At 39.2% G+C, this 25,316-nt stretch overlaps 1 protein-coding gene across 2 annotated transcripts in view; it reads left to right on the top strand.

Annotated features, from left to right (window-relative positions):
- Positions 1 to 17,358, top strand: part of llgl2 (LLGL scribble cell polarity complex component 2) — a 48,562-nt gene extending 31,204 nt beyond the window's left edge. Inside the window, exons 12-27 of one of the 2 annotated variants that reach the window (XM_042508331.2) lie at positions 1,081 to 1,148; positions 1,229 to 1,382; positions 2,618 to 2,722; positions 3,576 to 3,671; positions 4,743 to 4,939; positions 6,039 to 6,186; positions 8,162 to 8,309; positions 9,190 to 9,306; positions 9,395 to 9,561; positions 9,766 to 10,030; positions 11,053 to 11,197; positions 11,291 to 11,319; positions 11,529 to 11,576; positions 11,934 to 11,976; positions 13,053 to 13,114; positions 15,018 to 17,358. In XM_042508331.2, the coding sequence (XP_042364265.2) occupies positions 1,081 to 1,148; positions 1,229 to 1,382; positions 2,618 to 2,722; positions 3,576 to 3,671; positions 4,743 to 4,939; positions 6,039 to 6,186; positions 8,162 to 8,309; positions 9,190 to 9,306; positions 9,395 to 9,561; positions 9,766 to 10,030; positions 11,053 to 11,197; positions 11,291 to 11,319; positions 11,529 to 11,576; positions 11,934 to 11,976; positions 13,053 to 13,092 (1,770 nt within the window). In that variant the 3' untranslated portion in view covers positions 13,093 to 13,114; positions 15,018 to 17,358. The remainder of the gene's footprint in view (positions 1 to 1,080; positions 1,149 to 1,228; positions 1,383 to 2,617; positions 2,723 to 3,575; positions 3,672 to 4,742; positions 4,940 to 6,038; positions 6,187 to 8,161; positions 8,310 to 9,189; positions 9,307 to 9,394; positions 9,562 to 9,765; positions 10,031 to 11,052; positions 11,198 to 11,290; positions 11,320 to 11,528; positions 11,577 to 11,933; positions 11,977 to 13,052; positions 13,115 to 15,017) is intronic. The other variant, XM_042508332.2, reaches the window with a different exon arrangement.
- Positions 17,359 to 25,316: the final 7,958 nt, after the last annotated feature.

The following is a 25,316-nucleotide window of genomic DNA, read 5'->3' as shown; positions in this document are numbered from 1 at the left end:
AGAGAATTTTGATGATGATCATTATAATGATGATCCTGTATATCCTGTAGATGATGATGATGATACAGCGGATCATGATGAATCTACTGCTACTGATTATCATGATGCTGCGGATGATCATAATTATGATGATGATGATAATGCTGTGGATGCTGATCGTGATGATTATCATGATGCTGATGATGATGATCATGCTGCTGCAGCTGATGATCATCATCATAATGTTGCTGCTGGTGATAATCAGCATCAATATCATAATCATCATGATCACTGGCATCATCATGATCAGCATTCTATTCAGAGTCTTCAGGATTATGATGCAGATCATGATAATGATGCCTATCATGATGATGAAGCTGCAGATGCTGATGTTGATGATCAGCATCACTATCAGTATCAATATGATGATCATCATGATCATTCTCATCATCATGATCAGCAGAATCATCATCAGCAGAATCAGCAGCTTTAGCATGATCATCATCAGCATTATCATCATGAGCTAAAGAGGGTGGCACTATTGGAGTCCTGCATTCAAACCCAAGCACAGGCTTAAACTTTAACACTAATTTCAGTTGTTTTTTGTTTTAAACTTTGACTCTAAGTTTTGTACTTTTTTGTTTTAAACTTTGACACTAATTTCAGTACTTTTTTGTTTTAAACTTTGACACTAATTTCAGTACTTTTTTGTTTTAAACTTTGACACTAAGTTTAGTACTTTTTTGTTTTAAACTTTGGCACTAAGTTTAGTCCTTTTTGACGAGAATCATGGGTACCATGTACCATAGGTGTAATATAAAGACATTTTTTCAACTAGGTGTAAAGCTATAATAACCTTAACCAGTATGTTTGAACAGTCGAGCCCAAAACAGTATAATGGTATCTCTGGTGAGAGAGCTCTGTCTGTAGGATTTACCCAGATGCAATACCTGTATGTGACTCTCCTAAGACCCTAAACTTGCTCATTATAGATGGTATGCTGTGTTCTGAAAATGGACACATTTGTTGACTTCTGGTTGAACAAAGGCATTATGTAGGTATGACTATCATTAAACTTTCATTTCCCCTCTCTCCGTGCAGCCATGGCCAATAACAGGAGGCCAGAGTATGGCCCCAGACCCTCCACAGAGAGACCTGCTGCTCACAGGGTCAGTTCAAAACTCATAACAAATATCTACTGAAAATTCCTTTGACACATTAACAGTGTTATGTTTATTTGTGTGTGTAGGCACGAGGATGGGACCGTGCGTTTCTGGGATGCATCAGGAGTCTGTCTGTATCCCATGTATAAGTTAAGCACAGCTGGAGTGTTCCACACAGACGCCGACCCCAACGATAACATGAACCAAGGCACGGAAGGAGAGTGGCCGCCATTCAGAAAGGTGTGTGTCTCTTATACAACAGTTGGAAAAAAGTGGCTCTTTAAGTGGATCAACATTGAAAAGGTATTGATAACACTACCTTTTATGACCACACAAAGACCACATTAAACTCAAGTAGGGACTGTTCGGGGCATTTTATGCACTTTTTGTTCTTCATGCTTTGATAGTTTTGGCTGTGTTCATGCATACGGCATCAATTTTGTAAATATTGTGTATTTTTGTTTAATCTTGGAATTTCCAGCTTAGCTACTACATTAAGTCTAAATTACACAGTGGAAACAAAACTGTTACATTCATACTGTTAAGGGCAAAATATACACCATTTAAACCCATTCAGACTGACATGTTTGATCCCACAGCAATCAAAGCATAAAAACATGCATTATATTATTTCTGGGTGTCATTCTGGGCTTTTGCCTTGAAAGTTGTCATTTTTATCATTTTGAACGTCATGACATCATTTTCGACAAGTTACACTGTCACAATCAATGTTGCTGCTAATCACTGACATATCCCAGACTGTGATCATAAAAACAGTACTTTGCATTAGTATATTGAAAATAATTCCCTTTTTTTGTTTTTTCCATCTAAAAACATAGTGGCACTGTGACAAAAGCCTGGCATTTAAAGTGTTTTCTGACAATTAATGAATATTTGATATTTATGATTACGAATAATGTTGGTTAAAAAAATCAATTAAAGTAGAAAAGCATATTAATGTATAATATTTTTAATAGCCTGATTGTGAAAAGCAAGTATGAGTGTGAGTATTTGACACTGCCAAAAAAAAAAGTATTGTCTAAAAATCAATGCTGCTAATCAATGCTGCTAATCATTGACATATGCTGGGCTGCGATAATCCTAAAAATCTACTTAGCATGTAGTATATTGACATTTTCTTTTTTTTTTACATCTAAAAACATAGTAGCAGCATGACACAAACCTGACAATTATATGTTTTAAATTCTGAAAATTAATGAATATTCTATATTAATGATTAGGCCTGATGTTGGTTAAAAAACCAAACTAGAAATTAATATTAATATGTATACTTATTAATATATATAATATTTTGAAAAGTACGTTTTGTGCACAGAATGATATGACTGTGTGTACTATTAATGCAGGCCTTAAGGGTTAAGCTTTTAGAGCCTGATTCATAAAAGTCAAGATATCTCTGCTTATGCTGCTTTGACTTTTAACTATTATTACTTTGACTTTGTTCTGTTGTTCAGGTGGGCTGTTTTGACCCCTACAGCGATGACCCGAGGCTCGGCATTCAGAAGATCCACCTTTGTAAATACAGTGGTTATCTGACTGTAGCTGGCACAGCTGGACAGGTGAGACCACTACTGAACATTAACTGTGCATCAACATTAAAACATAGGTAACATGCTTACATTTTCTTACATTTTCAAATGCAAGGGGAAAAAAAGGAAAAATATAGGAAAAACTATATTATTTTTTTCATAGTTATATATTTGAAATTAGGTTACAGAATTTTCCCCTGGTCATTTTCTTGTTGTTGTTGTTTTTTTTTTTTTTAACTTTCTTTTAAAATGTATGTATTCATTTATTTTACTTATTTTCTAAATTGTATTTTTTCAAGCACTTTTTCCAGATCATCTATTTGTTGTTGTTGTTGTTAATGTTAATTTTTTACTATTTTTCTGGTAATTTTACTTACTTTTCTTTACTTTTACTTTTCCTAATTTCTTGTCAAGTTTTTGGTCATTACTTCTTCCTTTACTCATAACCTTCCTCCCATGTTTTCAAAATAAATCAAGCCAATTTGCTCAGGCTTCAAAAGGTTTACCCAAAAACTGCTGCAACTACTTATGAGACATAAGTGAGCATGGGAATGGCCATGTTAAGTGCCTTCTCCACTGGATAAAACTCTTTTGTTTTTCATTTTTGCTAAATTTTTTTGTTTTGAATTTTCTTGCACATTTAAGAAAAAAATAATTTCTTGTTAATTTTTTTGGGTTATTTCTTTTTACGTTGCTCTTTGCCTTCTTTACATGTTTATGAAAGAAATTAATTCAATTTATTCGGGTTTCAAAGGGTTAACTGACTTATACTGGGTTATACTGTGACAATAAAGTGTTGCGATAATTTTTTAAGCAGTTTTCAAAGACACTGTGTTCTGCTTATTTTCTTGTACTCAGCTGTGTTTTATGTCTGTCTCTGCAGATCCTGGTGCTGGAGCTGAACGATGAGGCAGCAGAGCAGACGGTGGAGGCTAAAGTTGTGGATTTGCTGCAGGGCCAAGAGGGCTTCCGCTGGAAGGTAATGAACTGGTTATTGCAAAAACTAATACACTGCTCATGACCGAACTGTTTCGGTGCTTTACCCATCGCTCCCTGAGAGCTGTAAGATATATCGGTCCAAGTTACAGTTGTTTACTTTACTGTTAAATCCCTTGTATCATCTAATTAAGTGGAAAGAGTCTGTCTTTCTGTTTATTTTTTGAACAAGTGCTCATCAGATTGACCTCACACTTGCATTGTGTATTGCTGCAGGGCCAAAGAAATGCAAAGTCGTGCGAGCTCTTGAGAGCTACGGGACATTTTTCTGAGTCGTGTGTTCTGTACACAATGTGCAGTGTATTTAGAGGGGACCTGTTAACTGTTACACTGCTTAACAGCATGATCCGGACGGCATAGATCTGGCCATCAGGAATGTGTGCTTGGGAGCCAATTTTGGAATATGACAGGGGGCAGGGGCCAGTTGCAGCAACCCCATACATGTCTCTAGGTTTTTAGGAAATTTCTAGATTTTAGGAAATTTCTAGATTTTAGGACGTTTCTAGGATTTTGGGATGTTTCTACAACTTTGAGGACAGTTTCTTTGATTTAAGGACGTTTGTACAATTTCACTACATTTTGGGGATTTTTTTTGAGGATTTGTGGACATTTATGGGATTTTAGGATCTTTCTAGGATTTTAGGAAATTTCTCAGATTTTAGGACATTTCCAAAATCTTTCTAGAATTTTAGGAAAATTCTCAGATTTAAGAGTGTTTCTAAGATTTTAGCACCCATCTAAGCTTTAAAAATGTTTCTGGGATTTCATGACAATTCTTGGATTTTAGGATATTAGGGTCTTAGCTAGGACCTCTGTCTGGAGGTGTGGTGGTCCTCCACTCGCACTTTTTTTATCAGCTCTATTTTGGTGCTGTTTTATGCACTGTGTGACCTTATGTATAATAAAAGAACAATAACAATTCCCTGTGTGAATATCTGTATTTTATTAACAGAAAAAAAAACGTTGACCCCTTCCAAACAGGCAGGTTTAAACTGGTTTGAATTATGCCAGCACCACAGCGTTAAAGTTTATTGTTGGTGCTGTTGTTTCTCAGGGCCACACTCAGCTGGACGTGCGAGAGGAGCCGGTGCTGTTTCCTCCAGGCTTCCAGCCCTTTGCTCTGGTGCAGTGTCAGCCTCCTGCCGTGGTCACCGCCCTCACCCTACACTCAGAGTGGAAGCTGGTGGCTTTCGGCACCAGCCACGGCTTTGGCCTGTATGATTACCAGCAGAAGAACAACGTCCTTGTCAAGTAAGAAATTTAAACTGTAAATTTGCAAAGAAAGTTTACACCCTCAAGGACATTCTCTGCTTCATACTTTAGCAGTTGCATAACTGCATCCTTGTACCGCCACAAGTTTTCTTTGGTGGTTTGTGGATTCACTATTTTGGCCACAAGCCTTCTCCTCAACTCTGAGACCCTTAAAGCTGCTCCATGATACAGTCCCCTTGAGACTAAACATAGGAACTCATATTTTTCACATGCAAAGTGACCTGAGAGATTGCACTATGTCAAAATATAGCACTATAGAGGTGAGACAGACAGGTCAGCAAAAGAACTTTTCATCCCTCACACTCAAAATAAATGAAATAAAAAGAAGAAAGTTTCAAAAAAAGAACAGGGAAATGACCTGGAAAAATACAAAAAAAAAAAATCTTATGATTTTTTTAAACATAATTTTATATATGTCATTATGATCATTATAGATATAGTTTTTCCCTGACTTCTCTTTTTTTACATAGACAATTTTCTTAGCTATAGTAAAATCATTGTATAAATCTACTAGCTTCTTACAATATGTAGAACATTTCTTACCAAGCTCCTTGGATTTCTGGAGTTTCTAGGATTTTAAGTAATTTCTAGGATATCAGGACATTTTTAGGATTTTAGGACTTTTCTTTTTTTGGATGTTTCTAGGATTTAAAAATAGTGAAAAGTTCAATAAAAATACTTAAATAAAAAAATAATTAATTAATTAAAAAAATAACATTTTTAATTACAGTTACCTGGGGGAAAGTGCTGATAATGTTGTAACATAATTTTAATTTGTAATTATGATTCAATCAACTCATGATTATGTAGCAGGATCAAGGACAAATATAATTTCCTTTTTTTAAACTTTGTTTAAAAAAATGACTAATAAATCTACCTTCTACCTTTTATAAATATAGTTTTTCCCTAGCTTTTTTCTTTTCAGTTCAAAGGTAAAATACTCGTGAAAGACGTCTGAAAGCAGCAGTGATACATGTTCTCTAAAAGAAAAAAAAAATTATTATGTTATTGTCTGTAGTTATTATTTTGTACAAAAACAGTGCATTTATGTGTTAACTCACTATTTGTCCAACTGCAGATGCACCCTAAACCCCAGTGACCAGCTGGCCATGGAGGGCCCTCTGTCCAGGGTGAAGAGCATCAAGAAATCCCTCCGACAGTCCTTCAGGAGAATCAGACGCAGCCGAGTCTCGCTAAGGAAACATCATGTCACCAACGCCGCCAAGGTAAGCTGAGACATTATGCAGGCGACACAAAGTGTATCAACTAACTCTGTGAAACCTAGATATACATCACTTTTCTTGTGCCGCGTTCACCTTTCAGTATCTGTTTAACCCTTTCAAACCCAAGTTGATTTGATTTCTTTGGAAAAAAATGACCAATTTGGTAAGAAATGTTAGAAAGATATCCAAAAACTAGGGAAAATGTGATTTGTATTTGAAATAATAATTTTTTCCTTCAAACTTTGCTTTCGTCAAAGAATCCTCCATTTGCAGCAGTTACAGCATTGCAGACCTTTGGCATTCTAGCTGTTAAATTTGTTGAGGTAATCTGGAGAAATTTCACCCCACGCTTCTAGAAGCCCCTCCCACAAGTTGGATTGGCTGGATGGGCACTTCTTGCGTACCGTACAGTCAAGCTGCTCCCACAACAGCTCAATGGGGTTTAGATCTGGTGACTGCGCTGGCCACTCCATTACAGATAGAATACCAGCTGCCTGCTTCTTCTCTAAATAGTTCTTGCACAATTTGGAGGTGTGCTTTGGGTCATTGTTCTGTTGTAGGATGAAATTGGCTCCAATCAAGCACTGTCCACAGGGTATGGCATGGTGTTGCAAAATGGAGTGATAGCCTTCCTTATTCAAAATCCCTTTTACCCTGAACAAATCTCCCACCTTTCCAGCACCAAAGTAACCCCAGACCATCACGTTACCCCCACCATGCTTGACAGATGGCGTCAGGCACTCTTCCAGCATCTTTTCAGTTGTTCTGCGTCTCACAAATGTTCTTCTGTGTGATCCAAACACCTCAAACTTCAATGCGTCCGTCCATAACACTTTTTTCCAATCTTCCTCTGTCCAATGTCTGTGTTCTTTTCCCCTATTAATCTTTTTCTTTTATTGGCCAGTCTCAGATATGGCTTTTTCTTTGCCATTCTGCCCTGAAGGCCAGCATCCCAGAGACGCCTCTTCACTGTAGACATGTTGACACTGGCGTTTTGCGGGTACTATTTAATGAAGCTGCCAGTTGAGGACCTGTGAGGCGTCTATTTCTCAAACTAGAGACTCTATTGTACTTATCTTCTTGTTCAGTTGTGCAGCGGGGCCTCCCACTTCTCTTTCTACTCTGGTTAGAGCCTGTTTGTGCTGTTCTCTGAAGGGAGTAGTACACACCGTTGTAGGAAATATCCAGTTTCTTGGCAATTTCTCGCATGCAATAGCCTTCATTTCTAAGAACAAGAATAGACTGTCGAGTTTCACATGAAAGTTCTCTTTTCTGGCCATTTTGAGCGTTTAATCGACCCCACAAATGTGATGCTCCAGATACTCAACCGGCTCAAAGGAAGGTCAGTTTTATAGCTTCTCTAACCAGCTAAACTGTTTTCAGCTGTGCTAAGATGATTGCAGAAGGGTTTTCTAATCATCCATTAGCCTTCTGACGCAATGAGCAAACACATTGTACCATTAGAACACTGGAGTGGTAGTTGCTGGAAATGGGCCTCTATACACCTATGTAGATATTGCACCAAAAACCAGACATTTGCAGCTAGAATAGTCATTTACCACATTAGCAATGTATAGAGTGTATTTCTGATTAGTTTAAAGTTATCTTCATTGAAAAAAACAGTGCTTTTCTTTCAAAAATAAGGAAATTTGTGACCCCAAACTTTTGAACGGAAGTGTATATATGTGTGTGTGTGTGTGTGTGTGTGTGTGTGTGTGTGTGTGTGTGTGTGTGTGTGTGTGTGTGTGTGTGTGTGTAAAACAATTTAGTAAAGCAATTTTGTAATTTGCTGCTAATTTTTGGGCCATGTTTTGGCAAGGTGGTCATTGCCTTCTTTTCTATGTTTTTGAAAGAAATCAAATTTGCTGAGGTTCAAAAGGGTCAATATCAATGCTACTAGGGATACTCCTCACCTCTCTGTCACCTCCTAAAATCTTTATTTCTTTCAAACATTCATTTCTGTTTTCTGTGGGAGTAGCTCCAGGAGGCGAACGCTCGCCTGGAGGCTGAACTGGCTGAGATGGAGCTTGCTCCCGTCCAAAGGAAGATCGAGGCTCGCTCCTCAGACGACTCGTTCACCGGCCTCGTGCGGACGATCTACTTTGCCGACACCTTCCTCTCAGACAGTGAGTTACATCATTGAACACTGAATGTTACTTCATATGTTTACATTTACTGAACTCTAAGTGTTTCTCTTAGGTTGACTGGTTTTTGGGTAGCGAGAGAGCCACTCATCTTACCGCACTCAAAAGATTCTTTAACCGTTTAAAACCTGAAGCGACAACACTGTTCTCGTGCTACATACTGATGCCTTTCACAAGTATTTAAACCTCAGAAGCTGGAGCAAATTGGTGCAAGACAAGCAATGGCCAGCAAATGGCAAGATATCGGTAAATTTAGAAAATTATTTAGTACAAAGATTGGGAAAAATTTTCAGAGCGTTGTTTCTAATTATCATAATTCTATATTTAAAATTATTTAACAGATAAATAGTACCGTAATAATACAGATTGACAGATCATTTAAATTTTTAAGTAGGTTTTTTTCAGGTCACTACCTGATTTTATGTTGTTGTTATTGCAGTTTTTTTACTTTCTGTTTGTTGTAATTTTCTGGCACTTTTAACTAATTTCTTGGTCATTTTTTCTCAAGTTGCTCTTTGCCTTTTTCCCATGGTTTTGAAAGAATTCAGGCCTATTTGGCCAGGTTTCAAAGATTTAAATATTTATCCGTCACACCGAGCCTGTTTGTAACTGGAAGCAAATATGTTGTCTTCACTGCACCTGTCTCTCCTCAGGTCTGATTTGTGCATGTGTGTGTGAAGCTGCGATTCACTGCACCAGAATGATTATAGAGACATTGGAATTGAAATTTGGTGTTATTTTTTAGCTTAAAAATATATTTTTTTATTTGCCATTTTTGCATATAAATATGATGAATTATAATACAGGGGAAACACTGTTATTGTACCTCTGTTTTTTGACATCTCTCCTCATTTTCTTTCAGGTTCACATAACACCCCCTCCCTATGGGCAGGGACCAATGGCGGCTGTGTGTTTGCGTACATGCTCCGCCTCCCTCCCGTCGAGCACAGAGCAGATGAACCAGTCACCGCACAGCAGGGTGAGACACACAGTTTCTGACATTTGGGCTGGACTGCTGTCTCATCTATGTCCTCTTCTTACGTCTTTCTCCTCCTCCTTTACTCCAGCTAAGGAGATCCAGCTGATGCATCGGGCTCCTGTTGTCGGCATTGTGGTGCTGGACGGTCACGGGGCCCCTCTCCCGGAGCCTCTCGAGGTGGCCCACGACCTGGCTCGCTCACCTGACATGCACGGCTCACACCACCTGCTGGTTATATCTGAGGAGCAGTTTAAGGTCAGGATCACACACACGCGCACACATAACTAGAACCATTTTTTGAGAGCAATGAATGCCTTAAATTTATATATTATTTTAGACTTCAGAGAATCTGATTATTAAAAATGAAGATGTCAATACACGTGATTTGTTTTGGAATAAAATATCTTTACGCTGAGCTGTCCGACGGTTGTTGAGCTGAGCCTGTTTCTGTGCGTCCAGGTTTTCACGCTGCCAAAGGTGAGCGCCAAGATGAAGCTGAAGCTGACGGCCATGGATGGCTCCAGAGTCCGGAGGGTGGGTGTGGCCTGGTTCGGCAGCAGTCGGTCGGAGGACTACGGCGAGAGCGGCCTGGTGGTCCTGACCAATCAGGGCGACGTCCATGTGGTGTCTCTGCCCACAGTCAAGATGCAGGTTCAGTACCCCTGCATACGCCGAGAGGACGTCAGCGGCATCGCTTCCTGTGTCTTCACCAAGCATGGCCAGGGTAAAGACGTGCACACAGACACCTGTTTATTCTTTTATATCTGTGAGGACCCTCAGGGATAAAAATGCATTCTTTGGCCCTCAGCCTTTTCCATCTATTTCAAGTCTTTACTTAGCGACACATGACACAGTCTCGATACTGCTGCTGTGCGTTCTGCCAGGGGCCAGTTGCAGTAACTCCGAACATGTTTCTAGTACTTTTCTTGGATTTTAAGAGGTTTAATAGTATTTTGGGACCTATCTAGGATTTTTTTCACAATTCTAGGATTTTAGGTCATTTTTTAGGATATAAAGACATTTCTGGTATTTTAGGATGTTTCTAGAATTTAAGGACATTTCTTGGATTTTAGAATGTTTTTAGGATTTAAGGACAGTTCTAAGATTCCAGGAGGTTGTCAGACATTTCTAGGATTTTAGGACATTTCTAGGAGTTTTGCACGATTCTAGGATATTAGGCCATTTCTAGAACTTTGGGTCATTTCAACGATTTTAGCATGTTTCAGGGATTTTAGGACATTTTGGGGGTTTTAGGACCTTTCTAAGATTTTAGGAAATTTCCAGGATTTTAGGACGTTTTTAGGATGTCAGGACATTTCTCCGATTTTCGGACATAAGGGGCTTAGCTAAGACTGCTGGGGGGAGTGTGGGGGATCCTCCACTGGCACTTTTTTTGATCAGCAAGCTCTATTTTTATGCTGTTTTATGTAATCTAGAACCTTATGTATACTAAAAGTACAAAAACAATTCCCGGCTGTAAGTTGAATATCATAATATACCATAATTTGTTCTTCGAAAACAATAACAATAAGAGGTTATTCTTCCAAAAATGAAAGTTTGTTGTTCTGATTTTACCTTCAGGTCCACATAAAACAGCGATTTAAGTCATGGACCATCTGTCCTACTGTACACGTCCACTTTCTGCTGCTGTGTCTTTAGGGTTAAAATGGCTCTTCATTAGCATCTGTGTTTTCTTAACAAATCGTTGTGTTTTGAAACCCTTTCCTTGCTGTTGACCTCCTTCAGGCTTCTACCTGATCTCTCCATCTGAGTTTGAACGCTTCTCTCTGTCCACCCGCCACCTGGTGGAGCCTCGCTGTCTGGTGGAGGTTCCTCTTCATTCCCCCACCCACCACAGGCCGCAGACTGATGGAGCTTCATCTGCTTACAGGTACACACAGTCCACTCTGTGTTTCCATGTTTCACTGTGGAGACACACTATTTATTTCAGTTTCATGAGTTTTTGTCGTCTTTGTCCCTCTAGAAACACCAGACAGGACAGTGAGGATGCAGGTAAGTTTGTCTGTCAGAGACCTCTAAATGCTAAAAGCCCAGCATCATACATAAACATGCATGTGCCATTGGCTGAGGGAACGCCACATTTCCAAATGTAGCGTTGTGTGTGATGCTGTTAAACCCTGTGCTTGTGCTGTCTGTTTTTACACACTCGTTTGTGGCTGACTGTACTGACGTGTCCTCTGCCTGCTGCCTGTGTGTTCCAGAAAGCGCAGCTAGACGTGTTATGGAGCATGCTTTGCTGAATGACGAGAGTGAGTACTCGAGGAACAGAGACGGAGAACTCTGTAGTAGAAATGTAATCCAGGAAGTCCCTCTGTAACCGTATTTGACCCTTTAAAGTCAGCTGTAATAGTACCGTGTGCTGCCTGCTAACTGGTATGTCAGCTTGCTAGTCCCATTGTCCTCAGGCACACCTTCATCAGCAGGTTGGAAACCTGAAGCATCACAGTGTTTACCCAACATCACCCCAACGCATGAGTCGTATAACGTCCCTTTGATGCCAGCAAGCCGTGTCCTGATGTGACTCAGCTGCTGCTCCATGACGCATAGTCATGACGCATAGTTAATGTTGTGTTGGTTAGTTACAGCCATGTTTTATTGTCTTGCAGAAGTTCTTCAAGAGATCCAGAAGTCACTAGAAGCAGACCAGACGTAAGTATCAGCCATGCTAATTAAGTCAGTTAAAAAAACAAATGTTACCACTGGATTTTAACTCTTTTGGGCCGCTTTAATGTTACGTACACTGATAAGACTCTGCGCATAAAATGCACTTTTCAAAATCAAGCTTTAAAAAAACTTCATACATTAACATTATTTTTTACTTTGATTGAGTTTTGATTGAGATTTTTTAACCAACATCAGTCCTAATCATAAATATCAAATATTCATTTATTTTCGGAATTTTAACCATTTAAATGCCAGTTTTCTGTCATGATGCCACTATGTTATTAGATGAAAAAAAAGAATTATTTTCAATATGCTACATGCTGATTTATTTATTCATTTTGATGATGAAAGCCTGGGATATGTCAATGATTACCAGCAATATTGATTATGACAGTGCACCTAGTGGAAACAGCATGTTTTTCTCCATATGTCAAATATGGTTCAAAATGATGTCATCAGGTGGGAAATAGTAAAACTGACAAATTCCAAGCCAAAACCCAAGAATGACACCCAGAAATAATACAATGCATGTTTTTATGCTTTGATGGCTGTGGGATCAAAAATGTCATTTTGAATGGGTTTCAGTGGAGCATTTTTTGCTCTTAACAGTCTGAATGAAACAATTTAGTTTCCACAGTGTATTTTAGACTTATTTTAGGAGCTGAGCTGGAAATTCACAGATGAAACAAAAATACAGTTTTGCCAAAATGTATACTATATGCATGAATGCAGCCAAAATGATCAAAAATGAATAATGGAAAGTGTGTAAAATGTGTCTAATAGTCCCAGAGGGTTCAATTTTTGAAAAAAAATTAAATTTAGAAATTTAGGCTTTTTTTTATTAAGTTATTACCAATGTACTAATAAATCCTTTTAGAAGTACAACTTTTCTTGTATTATGTCACTTTTAGAAAATATGAAAAATGTAATTTCCCATATGACATGCATGCAGCGTAACGTCTCGGCATGACGTTTTGGTGATACTGTAATCTGAGGGTAAACTTACCGCCTTGCAACTGGTACCAGTCATGCTAATGGAAGCTGTTGTGTGTTTGCCGCAGGTCATTCGTGGAGAATAATGTGAAGAGTGCTGTAGCTTGAGAGACATCTCTGGACAGTTGAGGTAAGACTACGGTAGTGGCAGAGTTTTACCTTTGGCACTAAAAACTGACACGCCATTGACTGTTTTTTATCAACCTTTTAGCAGCGTTTCTATCAAAGGCTTTTGAACCAAACGAACACTTTCTAACACGTATGTACTTAGAGTCTAGATCTGTGCAGCATTTCCACTGCAGAAGGTACTCTTACACATGAGTGGAGTTGTTGTCACTCACTGCTCTGTCCAGCAGCTCGTGCTGTATTTCCTTGTTCACCAGTGATACAGAGTGTCTGCACCCTATTTGTTATTCACAGAACAGGGCTGCACGGCAGTATTTTCAGAACAAAAAAGAGCAGGCTGCAGTGAGTCTCTCTTTGTGGGATATTTAAAAATAGCGCATTTGTGCAGTGACTCATTTTCAGGCAAGAGCAGGGGTTTAGTGCTCCCTGAGCACTCCAGAGCATCGCTCCAAGTGTTTTTCTCTCCAAGTGCGGAGTAGAATATATGCAGTTTACATAATCTAGTTGAAACTCATATACATTTTTAAATGCTTGAAGATCCACTTAATTCCAGAAGTGTATGTCATTCAAGAGAGACAATAAAAACAGATGGAAGGGTCAAAGTTGTATTGAAATTTAAGGTGTGCTGATGGATTCACAACTCATGCATTGAGTAAACATCCTTTCATTTTACAGTTTACTAATTTCTAAAAAAACTTTTCGAGGTATGAACAGTGGTTAAAGCGGCCACAGAGTGTTGATTCTTTGCTGACCAGTCAATGGACTGCAGTGTTTCTAGCTCCACCTTTTAGTACCAGATCAGTGTGCCAGGCAGTGTTAATTTTGGCAGCGATTTTAGATTTAGTCTTAGTCTAGAGACAAAAATGCTTATTAGTTTTTCTCACGTTTTAGTCATTTTTATCCTTCATAGTTTTTGTCTAGTTTTAGTCGATGAAAACTCGAAACACTTCAGCTGAAGAAAAATCATGACATTTTCGTCAAGATGTTTTTTTAGGGCTAATACAGATCCCAGAGATTAGAATGAAGGTATATAGAATTCATTTAAAGAACTTTTTTGGGGAAAAAAGGTCTTAAAAATTTTATTTGCAATGCTCAAAATATCTCTATTTAGAATCTCAAACACCACAAGTAACTCATTTGAGACAACTGGGGTTTGTACCCAGGTTCACTGTGAACTCTGACTTATTGATCTCGCTGTGAAGAAGCAGAAAAATAACAATTTCAGCTTGAATTCTCGCTGAATCTGCGACACATTATACTGGAGGTTGAAACTCGGCTCCTCTCACAGTGTTTCAGTCTAAACTCTAGGCTGTAAATGAAAACTGCGCTGACTTCACGCTGTTTCCATCCTGCACAATTCCTGTCACAGATCAGAGGCTCCGACCTGCCTGTCAAACAGCATCAAACTATAACCCTGCTCTGGACAGGCTGTATCTGAGTGCAGTCCTACAGGAAACAGATGTGAAGGACAGACAGGTGCCGAAGGCTGCTCGCTCCGCTAACAAACCGCCACCACTAACACGCTCTTCTGATCCATCGACATTTCCGCCATGCACAGTCTGACACATGCTGCTTATTTCAACCACAGCCACAACGCACACCAACAGGAGACGCCGGTCTGTGTTCCGCAGACTTGTGAAACATCCTGTTGCCAAACTGTTTGCTGGAGTTGACAGCCAGTCAGCGCCCCTGTCTCATACTGCTGCTCAGATGGCGTTAGAAAATAATTCTCCTCTCCTGTCATCTCATTTTGAATGGCTGTTGACATTTTCATCTCATCGCATCTTGTCAACGAAAATGAAATATAAATTCCGTCACGTTTTTCTATTTGTAGCTTGACCATAGTCTTATTTAAAAAAAACAACAAAAAAAAACCACACCAATTGTTTTTCATTGTGTCTCCGCAGAGTGAACTGACACGTTGATGTATATGAAGCGTACTGCAGTCCTGTAGCAGCACTCGCCTCCTGCTCGGCTGACACAACCACTACTGACCCCCGACCCCTCGCGTGACTGACCTCCCCGCTCTCAGCTCACAACGACCCCTCGTGCAGAGACACCAAGCGGCTTCTCGGCTGTCGTGCTTTCTGAGCGCCGCGAGGCTGTTTGAAGGCTCCCTCACGGTGCAGACGGAGGCTGAAGGAAGAGACACCACCTGTGCCTAAAGACCACACGCTGTACACACACGATCGCAGCACGGTCACAAACCATTTAACCCAAAGCTGCATGAAGCACATTCCTCACGTGACCAACGCCATGATTCATCACATCCAGATCAACGCCAGCATCACACCAGCATCTCACATCTGCCATATACGCCACTCGTGGAAGCTGTTCGACTTAAAAAGTAGCCATACCCACTTAACTCTGAGAGCCTTTATCACCGCCACCAGCCTTCTCATGTGGACTCTGCCAGCGGAAACTGCTCGTCCAATCACCACGCTCTCTGCTGTGCAGTCTCACTGGCCTTCCTCTCCCCACATGGACACACAGCTGCGAGGAACGCTGGGGACGGTTCGAATAATGTTGACGAAAATGTTTTGTACCTTAAATTTCATCTGATTTGTGCCTGACTTTTTATTTAAGTTAAAGAATTTTCAGATTTATACTATGGAAGCCCATTTCTGCCAGAAACCCCTTCCCCCAGATAATTTACAAACGAAATAATTGACTTGCGGTAAATCAAAATTATGTCATAAATTATTATTATAACGTGTCGATTTTGTTGAAACGGTAAGATAGTAAGTCAAAAATCTGATGTTTTCAACTAATTAGTCTTAATCTTAATTTTGAGGTAGCATCATTATTTTTACTTTAGAGCCATAATTTAAGTCATAATTATGGTTTAGAATCTCATACTTTTTACGTCTTGCAATTTGGACTCAACTGTTTTACAAACATTATTATTTTTAAATATTTCTATGTGGTAAATTTCATGCTTACTACTTGACTATATTTGACTCACTGTTGTAATTTTGACTCGCAAGTCATTATTTTTACCTGGTATGCTGTAATTTTGACTTGAATTTTTTTTTATTTAACCCATTTTTGAGACTTGTAATTTTGATGTTAAAAAAAGGTTCAGTTAAGGGGAAATAAAATTAAATAGTTTTGTTTTTTTATAACAAAAACATACATAGTAAGTCCTTGTAAGACAAAATGGTACAATTTCATAGTCTTGCCTTGGTAAATCAAAGCTTTTTTATGCCAGTTAAAACAAAGCTAGATTATGAAATTATAACATCTTTTTTGGTCAACACTTGGCCAGATTTAGTCACAAAAAAACCCCCAGAAAATTCTTTACTTTGCTTTTTCAAGAAAATCCATGTTTATATAATAATACTGTGAGAACCGTCCTCGCGTACACTGATCCACACAAACAACTGAAAAAAATGTCTAAAACAAACAAGAAAAGCCCACCCGCAACAAAAGTTTCACGTTTCATGCAAGAACCATTTCTGTGTAAATGGCCCCTTAGACTTACTATGAATGTTTTTTTAAAAAAATATATATATTTTTGGCTTTTAGTTTTTCGTTAGTTTTATTTTTTATTTCCCCTTCTTTTATTTTGGTTAAATGAGCTTCCATACAATTCAGATGAACTATCAAGGAAGATGTTTTAAGTGGTTCCCAAGAAGAGAAAAAAAAATCCAAAAGTTGTCTTATGTAATGTGAACCACGTTGATGTTAACTTGTTCTTGTTTTTTTTATTTCTCAGACTTCGTTTATTAAATTAGTCATAGAATTACAAACAGTTATGTACCCCTGTATACTGCTAACAAAGCCCTCTCCCTTCCCGTCCACTCTAGACTTCATATACCGGCCATAGGTACTTCTCCACTGCTGTGGAGCTCACAGTGCTGTACTTTTTTTGGGGGAAACGGCTTTCTATAGGGTTTGGTTTTTAATTATTTTTATGTAAACCATTTTTTTATGCCAGCAATGAATAATGTAATTTAGGAATGTAATTGTAAGCTATTGTAGTGAAATGTTTTTAATATATACAGTATGTATGTGAGTCAGTCTGTACCTGTGGGCCTGTTCTACACCTGTAACTGGGGTTGGCTGCTATTTAGATCGCACAAGGAAATATTTTGGTACTGTGTCTCAGAATGCTGGGTATTTAGCATCAGCCTAGAATATATTTTTGTAGTGAACTGATTAAGAACCCTAATTTGTTTTTGTTTTTATTTGTAACTTCACACTACAGATTTCTTGTGGATAATTATTACACGTTTTTCCCAAGAATGAATTTGTCGGATGTCTTTATTTCAATGGTTTTTCACATCACAGCAAAAAGACAGTACACAGTACAGATCAAAAAATGAAATTATCTGTGATTAATAATTAGGTCGAATAAATTAAGGCAGTAACTCTGATTAACTTCAAAGAATTTGTTTTTGTCAATTATTATAAAACGAGTAGTCGGTACAAGGTTTTGGTCTGTATATGAATAACACACCTGGTGCCGGCCATTTATTTTTTCCCTTGATTTGCGTGGTGGATGTGTGCACTGGGGGGAAAAGGCGTCTTCGTGGGTGTGTTTATCTTGAACATGTTTTAGGATGGAGGTCCATTTTGCCACTCCCTCCGGCCCAGTGGTTGATGCGGCTGCAGTCCGGTAGATGTGAGTTTTGATGCACCGCATCGGCTTCAGTATCTTTGCACAGTCCTTCATCCTGCTTATTTTCTCCAGTTTTTTAGACATTCCTTCAAATCAGAAAAAAATACATTTATTTTCAGGGGTAAAAAGCCCAAATGAAAGATAAATTGAATAATAATTTGTAGTTTGGGTGACCCCATAAGAGTTGATGAAATTCAGAACACATGACACAGTTTACTCTCTGTTAATCTGAAGGAACCATCCCTGTCATTTTTAAAATAACAATTACTTGATGAAGTTTGGGGTATAATTGTTGCCAAGGTTCAAGGAAAACAGTTGGTAAAAAAAGTCTTATTTCTTTTTTAAAAAGTGTTACAAAGAGCTGTCTCCCACAGCTGTCTGATGCTTTGCTGTCACTTCCATTCACACCAAGAGATTTTGAGACTTGTTCTTGAAGTTTTTACACATTCATTAAAGGTACCTGTAAGGGAACCCCAACTCTATTTCAGCATTTAAAAAAACAACTGCCTTTTCCCTTGGAAAGATGGTTTCACTTGTTCAGGCTTAATATTGCTTTAATGATAGCACTGGATTTTACAGCTTTTCTTAATTCTTTGAAAACTGGAGTGACATCGCCTTCCCTGTGCTGCTTTCAGATGCCTTTTAAATGTTTTTTAACCTTGGTACCCTGAGAGAACTGGTTTAATGTCTTTCAAAAGCATTGGGAAAAGAAATAAGTGCAGTTTGATGTGTTTCACGGAGACCCGGCTGAACAACAGCGCGCCTGACTCATGTGTGGACCTACCTGGCTTCTCTGCAGTGCAAGCTGACAGGGACGCAAAGGCAAGTGCAAAGAACAAGGGTGGAGGACTGGCTCTGTTTGTTAACAACAGATGGTGTAACTCCCGACGTGACAGTGAAAGAGGATCTGCTGTCAGGACATTGAACTGTTGGCTGTCGGTTTTCGACTATACTATGTACCAAGGCAGTTTTCGCATGTAGTCGCCACTATTGTTTACATCCAACCAAGGGTGAGTGACGCAGTTGTGTGTGATGTTATCTACAAGACCGTCGCTAGACCGCAGACCCAGCATCCTACGGTGTTTATTGCAATCACAGGGGATTTTAATCATGTCACTCTCACCTCCCATCTGACTGGTTTTGTGCAATATGTGGACTGTCCCACACGTGAGAATAAGACACTGGATCTGTTCTATGCAAATGTCAAGGAGGCTTACAGTGCTGTACCTCTACCACCACTTGGTAGATCAGATCATAGTTAAGTTTTTTTACAGCCCACATGCAAACCTTGTGCCTGCCTGCCTGAAGCTGCCTGTTACCACCCGTACGTTGAAATGGTCACCGGAGGCCAGTGAGTCTCTGAGGGACTGTTTTGGATGCACAGAGCGGGATGTGCTGTGGGAGTTGCAGGGAAGCAGTATGAACATGGACACTGATGGGAGGGTGGACACTATGTCTGTCCACATTAACTTCTGTAGGGACACTGTGATTCCCGTACAGACCGTACACTGCTTTCCTAATAATAAACCACGGATTAAGAGTGACATCAAGGTGCTCCTGAATCAAAAGAAGCAGGCTTTCAGAGATGGAGACAAGGAGAAGCTCAGATGTGTTCAACACGAGCTAAGGAGGAGACTAAAGCAGGCAAAGGTGGATTATAAAGACAAAGTGGAAAGAAAGGTGCTATATAAGAACATCAGAGAGGTGTGGAAGGGGATGAGCAACATCACTGGCTGTAAAAAGAACTGCCAGGCTGTGGAGGGGGATGCTGACAAAGCCAGTGACTTTAGCCAGTTTTACACCAGGTCTGACAGAGTGGCCGGGGTCTGCCCTGCCTCGTCCGGGTTCGGCTGCTGCATCTTCTCCATTGTCTCCTTTATGCAGCTACACTTCCGCTGCTGCTGCAGCCACACTTTTTAAAGAAACTGCAAGTCATAATGGGTAATAACAACCACCCTCTCCACAACATCCTGGACACAGGAGTAGGCACAGTGAGCAGCTCACCTCACTGCGCTGCAGGATGGAGAGGCTGATAAGGTCCTTTGTCCCCACAGCCATTAGGCTTTTTAACACCTCTTAACCCCCCCACCCCCATCAGGACTGGGTCGAGTGCAATAATTGTGCTGCTTTTTATGATGTATGAATGCTGCTCTGAACTTGTTCTTGGGTTTTTTTTTCTAATCTCTGATTTTATTTATTTATTAACTGTTATGTGTTTTTTGAGCTGCTGGATACATGATTTTCCTTGCGGGGATCAATAAAGTATCTTCTGTCTCCTTTCTATCTTTCTGTCTATCTAAATGAGGGACTTGAAATAAAGTGAAACAAAAATACAATAAAATACACTGTGGAAATGAATGTACCACAAATTAACTAAACATTATCGAACATTAATGTACATTTGAATATTATAGCCTAACCTCAGCACTTTATTTATTAAATAAACAAATAAAAACAATAATACATGAGGCCTTTAGAATTTTTTACATGGAACTGTACACCTTCACGTTGTCTTGCCAAAATAAAGATATTCTTTCATTTTTGGTAGGGTTGGATCTCCCAGCTTTGAATATAGAACACCATGAGATGCTGGATGCTGCAATCACGGCAGAAGAAATAAAGGAAGCTATTTGAATGTTGTGATCTGGGAAATCACCCGGACCCGACAGGTTGACGGCAGAATTTTATAAGTGCTTTACAGATGAGCTCGCTCTGCTTTTGTTACAAACGTATAATGAAGCTTTGAAAGAGGAGTGTCACCCCCACTTTATCTCAGGCTCTAATATCTCTAGTCTTAAATATGGCAAAAAGAGCCCACTGATTGTAAAAACTATTACCCAATTTTTAAAATATCAATAGACACTAAAATACTTTCCAAAATCCTTGCAAATCGTCTCAGTACACTAATACATACAGATCAGGTTGGGTTTATATGTAATAGATTTGCCTAACATTCGTCATCTGATTAATATTATGTGGGTTTTTAGGAACAATAATACACCTACTGCAGCCATCTCACTCGATGCTGAAAAAGCATTCGACTGTGTAGAGTGGCAATACCTTTTTAAAGTGCTGGAGATTTATGGTTTTGGGCAGACATTTCTAAAGTGGGTGAAACTGTTATATAATGAACCTTAAGCAGCTGTACAGACTAATGGTATAATTTATTCATATTTCAAGCTAGGTCGTGGAACACAACAAGGTTCACCTCTCTCCCCATTACTGTTTTGTCTATCATTGGAACCTTTAGCTGCGGCAATTTGTAAAGACCCTAATATCCCCAGAGTCCCTATTGCAGGGACCACATATAAACTTATGCTATATGCTGATGATATTTTAATATTCATTACGGACCCCGGCAAATCTGTTCCCGCATTGCTTAAAATTGTAAAATCTTTCTCTAGTTTTTCAGGCTATAGAGTGAATTGGACGAAATCTGAGACTCTTCCTCTGATGACGTATTGCCCAAAAACATTATTTCTAGCCGGATCATTCCAGCGGCCCCCTAACGGAATAAAATATCTTGGAATATTATTCCCTAGGCAATTAGACAAAATAGTGCAATGTAATTTTGACCGCTCTGAGGAAAAAAATAGCACAGATTTGGAAAGGTGGTCTTCACTTTATCTCTCATTATGGGGGAAAGTCAATATTATAAAAATGAACTGTTCTGCCAGAGTCAGTTATCTACTTCAGTCTCTCCCACTGAATATCCCTATAAAATACGTCAAACAATTTGATGCACTTTGTAACAAGTTTTTTTGGAATGGTAAAATGCCAAGAATACATCTGGGTAAATTGCAGAAGCCTGTAGTGAAAGGTGGCCTAGGACTCCCAAATCTAAGAGCGCCACCTTGGTACGCAATAGAGTGGTCAATGTGTATTTCCTTACCTCCACTGCTATTCATATCGGCCAGAATGCCTCCAAATGCTCGATCCCATCTATTATCTCTCATTTACAGGGACAATGAAAAAAAAGTGTCTTGTATATTTAAAATCAACCCCTTTTTAAGTTTATCCTCTGGTCTGTGGGACAACCCAAAACTCATCACCTATATGGACGGAATGGATGATTAAGGGGGTAAATACTCTGGGTGATCTGTATAAAGATGGTGTCCTCAAATCATTTGACAATCTGCTTGAACAATTCAAGTTAGCCAACAATCTATTTTGGAGATATCTTCAGCTGAGACACCTCCTTGTCAATACTTTTGGCTCTATACACACACCACCCCAGGACATGGACTGTCATGATCTGCTGTCTGTTAAGTATTTTATTTTCTCCCTCATGTTTCATGTCTTGTCTTCCTGTTTTATTTTGGGGTCACTCACCTCTGTATCTGTTCCAGGTTCCTGTCTGCCCTGCCCCCTCCTCGTCGGTGTGCACCTGATCCCTGATTGTGTCTCCCGCACCTGTTCCTAATCATGCCCCATTAGTCCTGCATATATTCCCCCTTTGTGTCTTGTCTTGTTGCCAGTTCATCGATTCTCCTTGCCCACGCTCCAGCTCTTGTTCACAGCCTCGTCATAGCTTTCTTGTGTTTAAATCTCGTTTGCCATCGACCTTGTTTTTTGCCTCTCGTTTTGGATACCTCTGCCTGGAGTAAACCTTGTTTCGCTACCTTTACCTGGTCTGAGTGTGCCACAGTTCATGACATGGACCTCATTAAAGAGATTTTGTGGGTTGCAGGGATTGGACATGGGACCTCCCATTACTACTCTATGTTTATGAGCAATTCTGGTTATCCGTCCAACACAGCTCTGAAAACCTTATGGAAGAGGGATCTGAACATAACATTTGAAGAAAATGATTGGGATACAATTGACAACAAGTCTCCAGGGATATAAAAATAAGATTGATTCAATTCAAAATCTAACAAACTAATCTAACTAACTGGGGAAGGCTAACAGCTCATTTAGTTTGCAGTGAAGAAAAGAGATAGCAAGATGTTAAAAAAAAGGAGGCTGCACACCCTTAAACAGCGTAAACCCACAGTGACAGTAACACTTTTAAACTGTCACATCAGTGCATCATGGCTATATTTGCGACTTTACATTTACTTTGCGTTCTTGATGCACTAAACATATCACATTTGGTGCGAACACAGCATTATCCTGCTCTTTTCCACTGAGGCCTCGCAGTGAGGTTCTGGTTCAGGCCAGACCTTTCTGTGTGGAGTACTCTTTTACCTTTATGTGGGATTTCTCCAGGTGCTCTGCTTCTCCCACAATCTAAGAATGTTAATTGGCAAAAAAATAAATGAATAAATTATCAAAATGTTTTTAAGTCTGGTAGGACATTTTTATTTATCACTGCACAGACAAGGTTGATCTCCCATATTTTCCCAGATATGCTGAGCAAAATTGTGTTTTCCTGTTCTTTCATATAATAATAAGTTTTATGGTACACAAACAACTTGACAGTCTTTTAGTATCATCAGTTTATTGATTTATTTTTATCATGTTTTCCCAGTTCAGGGCTGAGTGCAGTGTTGCGTAAAATACAAAAAGTGCAGTTTACACACATAGTGCAACAAGTTGGTGTTTACAAAGTTTCAGTATTATATATCTTTGAAATTTGGCATTGCTTATTGTTCATTTACAGCTTGTCTGATGTCTCAGGTTTTTAATCTCATAACCTTCGCATATTTTGTTGAAAAAAAGTTTGTGTGTGTACTCCCTCCAGAATGTATTCAATGTATACCGAGCTGACTATGGTCCTTTACAGCTTTACAGCTCAGATGAATAGAACAGTAAGTATTCATATATATATATATATATACAGTACCAGTCAAAAGTTTGGACACACCTTCTCATCCAGTGGTTTTACTTTATTTTTATCATTTTCTACATTGTAAATTAATACTGAAGACATCAAAACTATGAAAAAACACATATGGGATTATGTAGTGAACAAAAAAATGTCAAACAAACCAGAATATGTTTTATATTTTAGATTCTTCAAAGTAGTCACGTTTTGCTCTTATGAGAGCTTTGCACACTTCTGGCATTGTCTCGATCAGACTCATGAGGTAGTCACCTGGAATGGTTTTCAGTTGACAGGTGTCCCTTCTTAAGAGCTAATTTGTGGAATTCCTTGCCTTCTTAATGTGTTTGAGACCATCAGTTGTATTGTGCAGAGGTACAGTTGGCACACAGTTCTATACAGCGAATAGTCCTATCTGACTACTGTTCTAATCCATATTGTGGCAAGAACCACTCAGCTAAGTAAAGAGAAACGACAGTCCATTAGTATTTTAAGACATGGAGGTTAGTCAATCTGGAAAATTTCAAGAACTTTGAATGTATCCTCAAGTGTAGTCGTGAAAACCTCCAACAAACCATGATGAAACTGGCTCTCATGAGGACCGCCCCAGGAAAGGAAGACCAAGAGTTACCTGTGCTGCAGAGGATAATAGAGTTGATAGTTGATGATAGAGTTACAAGCCTCAGAAACCGCAAATTATAAGCACCTCAGATTAGAGCCCACATCAATGCATCACAGAGTTCAAGTAACAGACACATCTCAGCATCAACTGTTCAGAGGAGACTGCGTGAATCTGGCCTTTATGGTCAAATTGCTGCAAAGAAGCCACTACTGAGGAAGAACAACAACAAGAAGAGACTGATTTGGGCCAAGAAACACAAGGGATGGACATTAGTACACTGAAAATATGTAATTTGGTCTGATGAGTCCGAATTTGAGATTTTAGGTTCCACCCGCCATGTCTTTGTGAGACGCAGAAAAGGTGAGCGGATGGTTTCTACACATGTGGTTCCCACTGTGAAGCATGGAGGAGGAAGTGTGATGGTGTGGAGGTGCTTTGCTGGTGACACTGTTGGTGATTTCTTTAAAATTCAAGGCACACTTAACCAGCATGGCTACCACAGCATTCTGCAGTGACCTGCCATCCCATCTCGTTTCCACATAGTGGGACCATCATTTGTTTTTCAACAGGACAATGACCTGAATCACACCTACAGGCAATGTAAGGGCTGTTTGACCAAGAAGGAGAGTGATGGAGTACTGCGTGAGATGACCTGGCCTTCACAATCACCCAACCTAAACCCAATTGAGATGGTTTGAGATGCGGCGAAGCAGCCAACAAGTGCTCAGCACCTCTGGGAACTCCTTCAAGACTGTTGAAAAACCATTCCAGGTGACTATCTCATGAGTCTGATCGAGACAATGCCAGAAGTTTGCAAAGCTGTCATAAGAGCAAAAGGTGGCTACTTTGAAGAATCTAAAATATAAAACATATTCTGGTTTGTTTGACACTTTTTTGTTTTCTACTTAATCCCATATGTGTTCTTTCATAGTTTTGATGTCTTCAGTATTAATTTATAATGTAGAAAATAAGAAAAATAAAGAAAAACCATTGGATGAGTAGGTGTGTCCAAACTTTTGACTGGTACTGTATATAATATCCATAACCTCTATCTTTATAGCTACATGTAATAGTTATTATGATAAAAAAAATATTTAAGATTCTATGTCTTGCTTTACATTACTTCAGTGGACATAACACTGCATTTGTCACACCATTAATGAAGTAACATACCCCTAAATAAGCATACACGG

This window comes from Plectropomus leopardus, chromosome 19 (assembly GCF_026936395.1).
Source record: "Plectropomus leopardus strain MGB_pleo_1.0 chromosome 19, ASM2693639v1, whole genome shotgun sequence".
Taxonomy (NCBI): domain Eukaryota; kingdom Metazoa; phylum Chordata; class Actinopteri; order Perciformes; family Serranidae; genus Plectropomus; species Plectropomus leopardus.
Note: the sequence above shows the minus strand (reverse complement) of the source record. Positions and strands in the feature narration are given on the sequence as shown.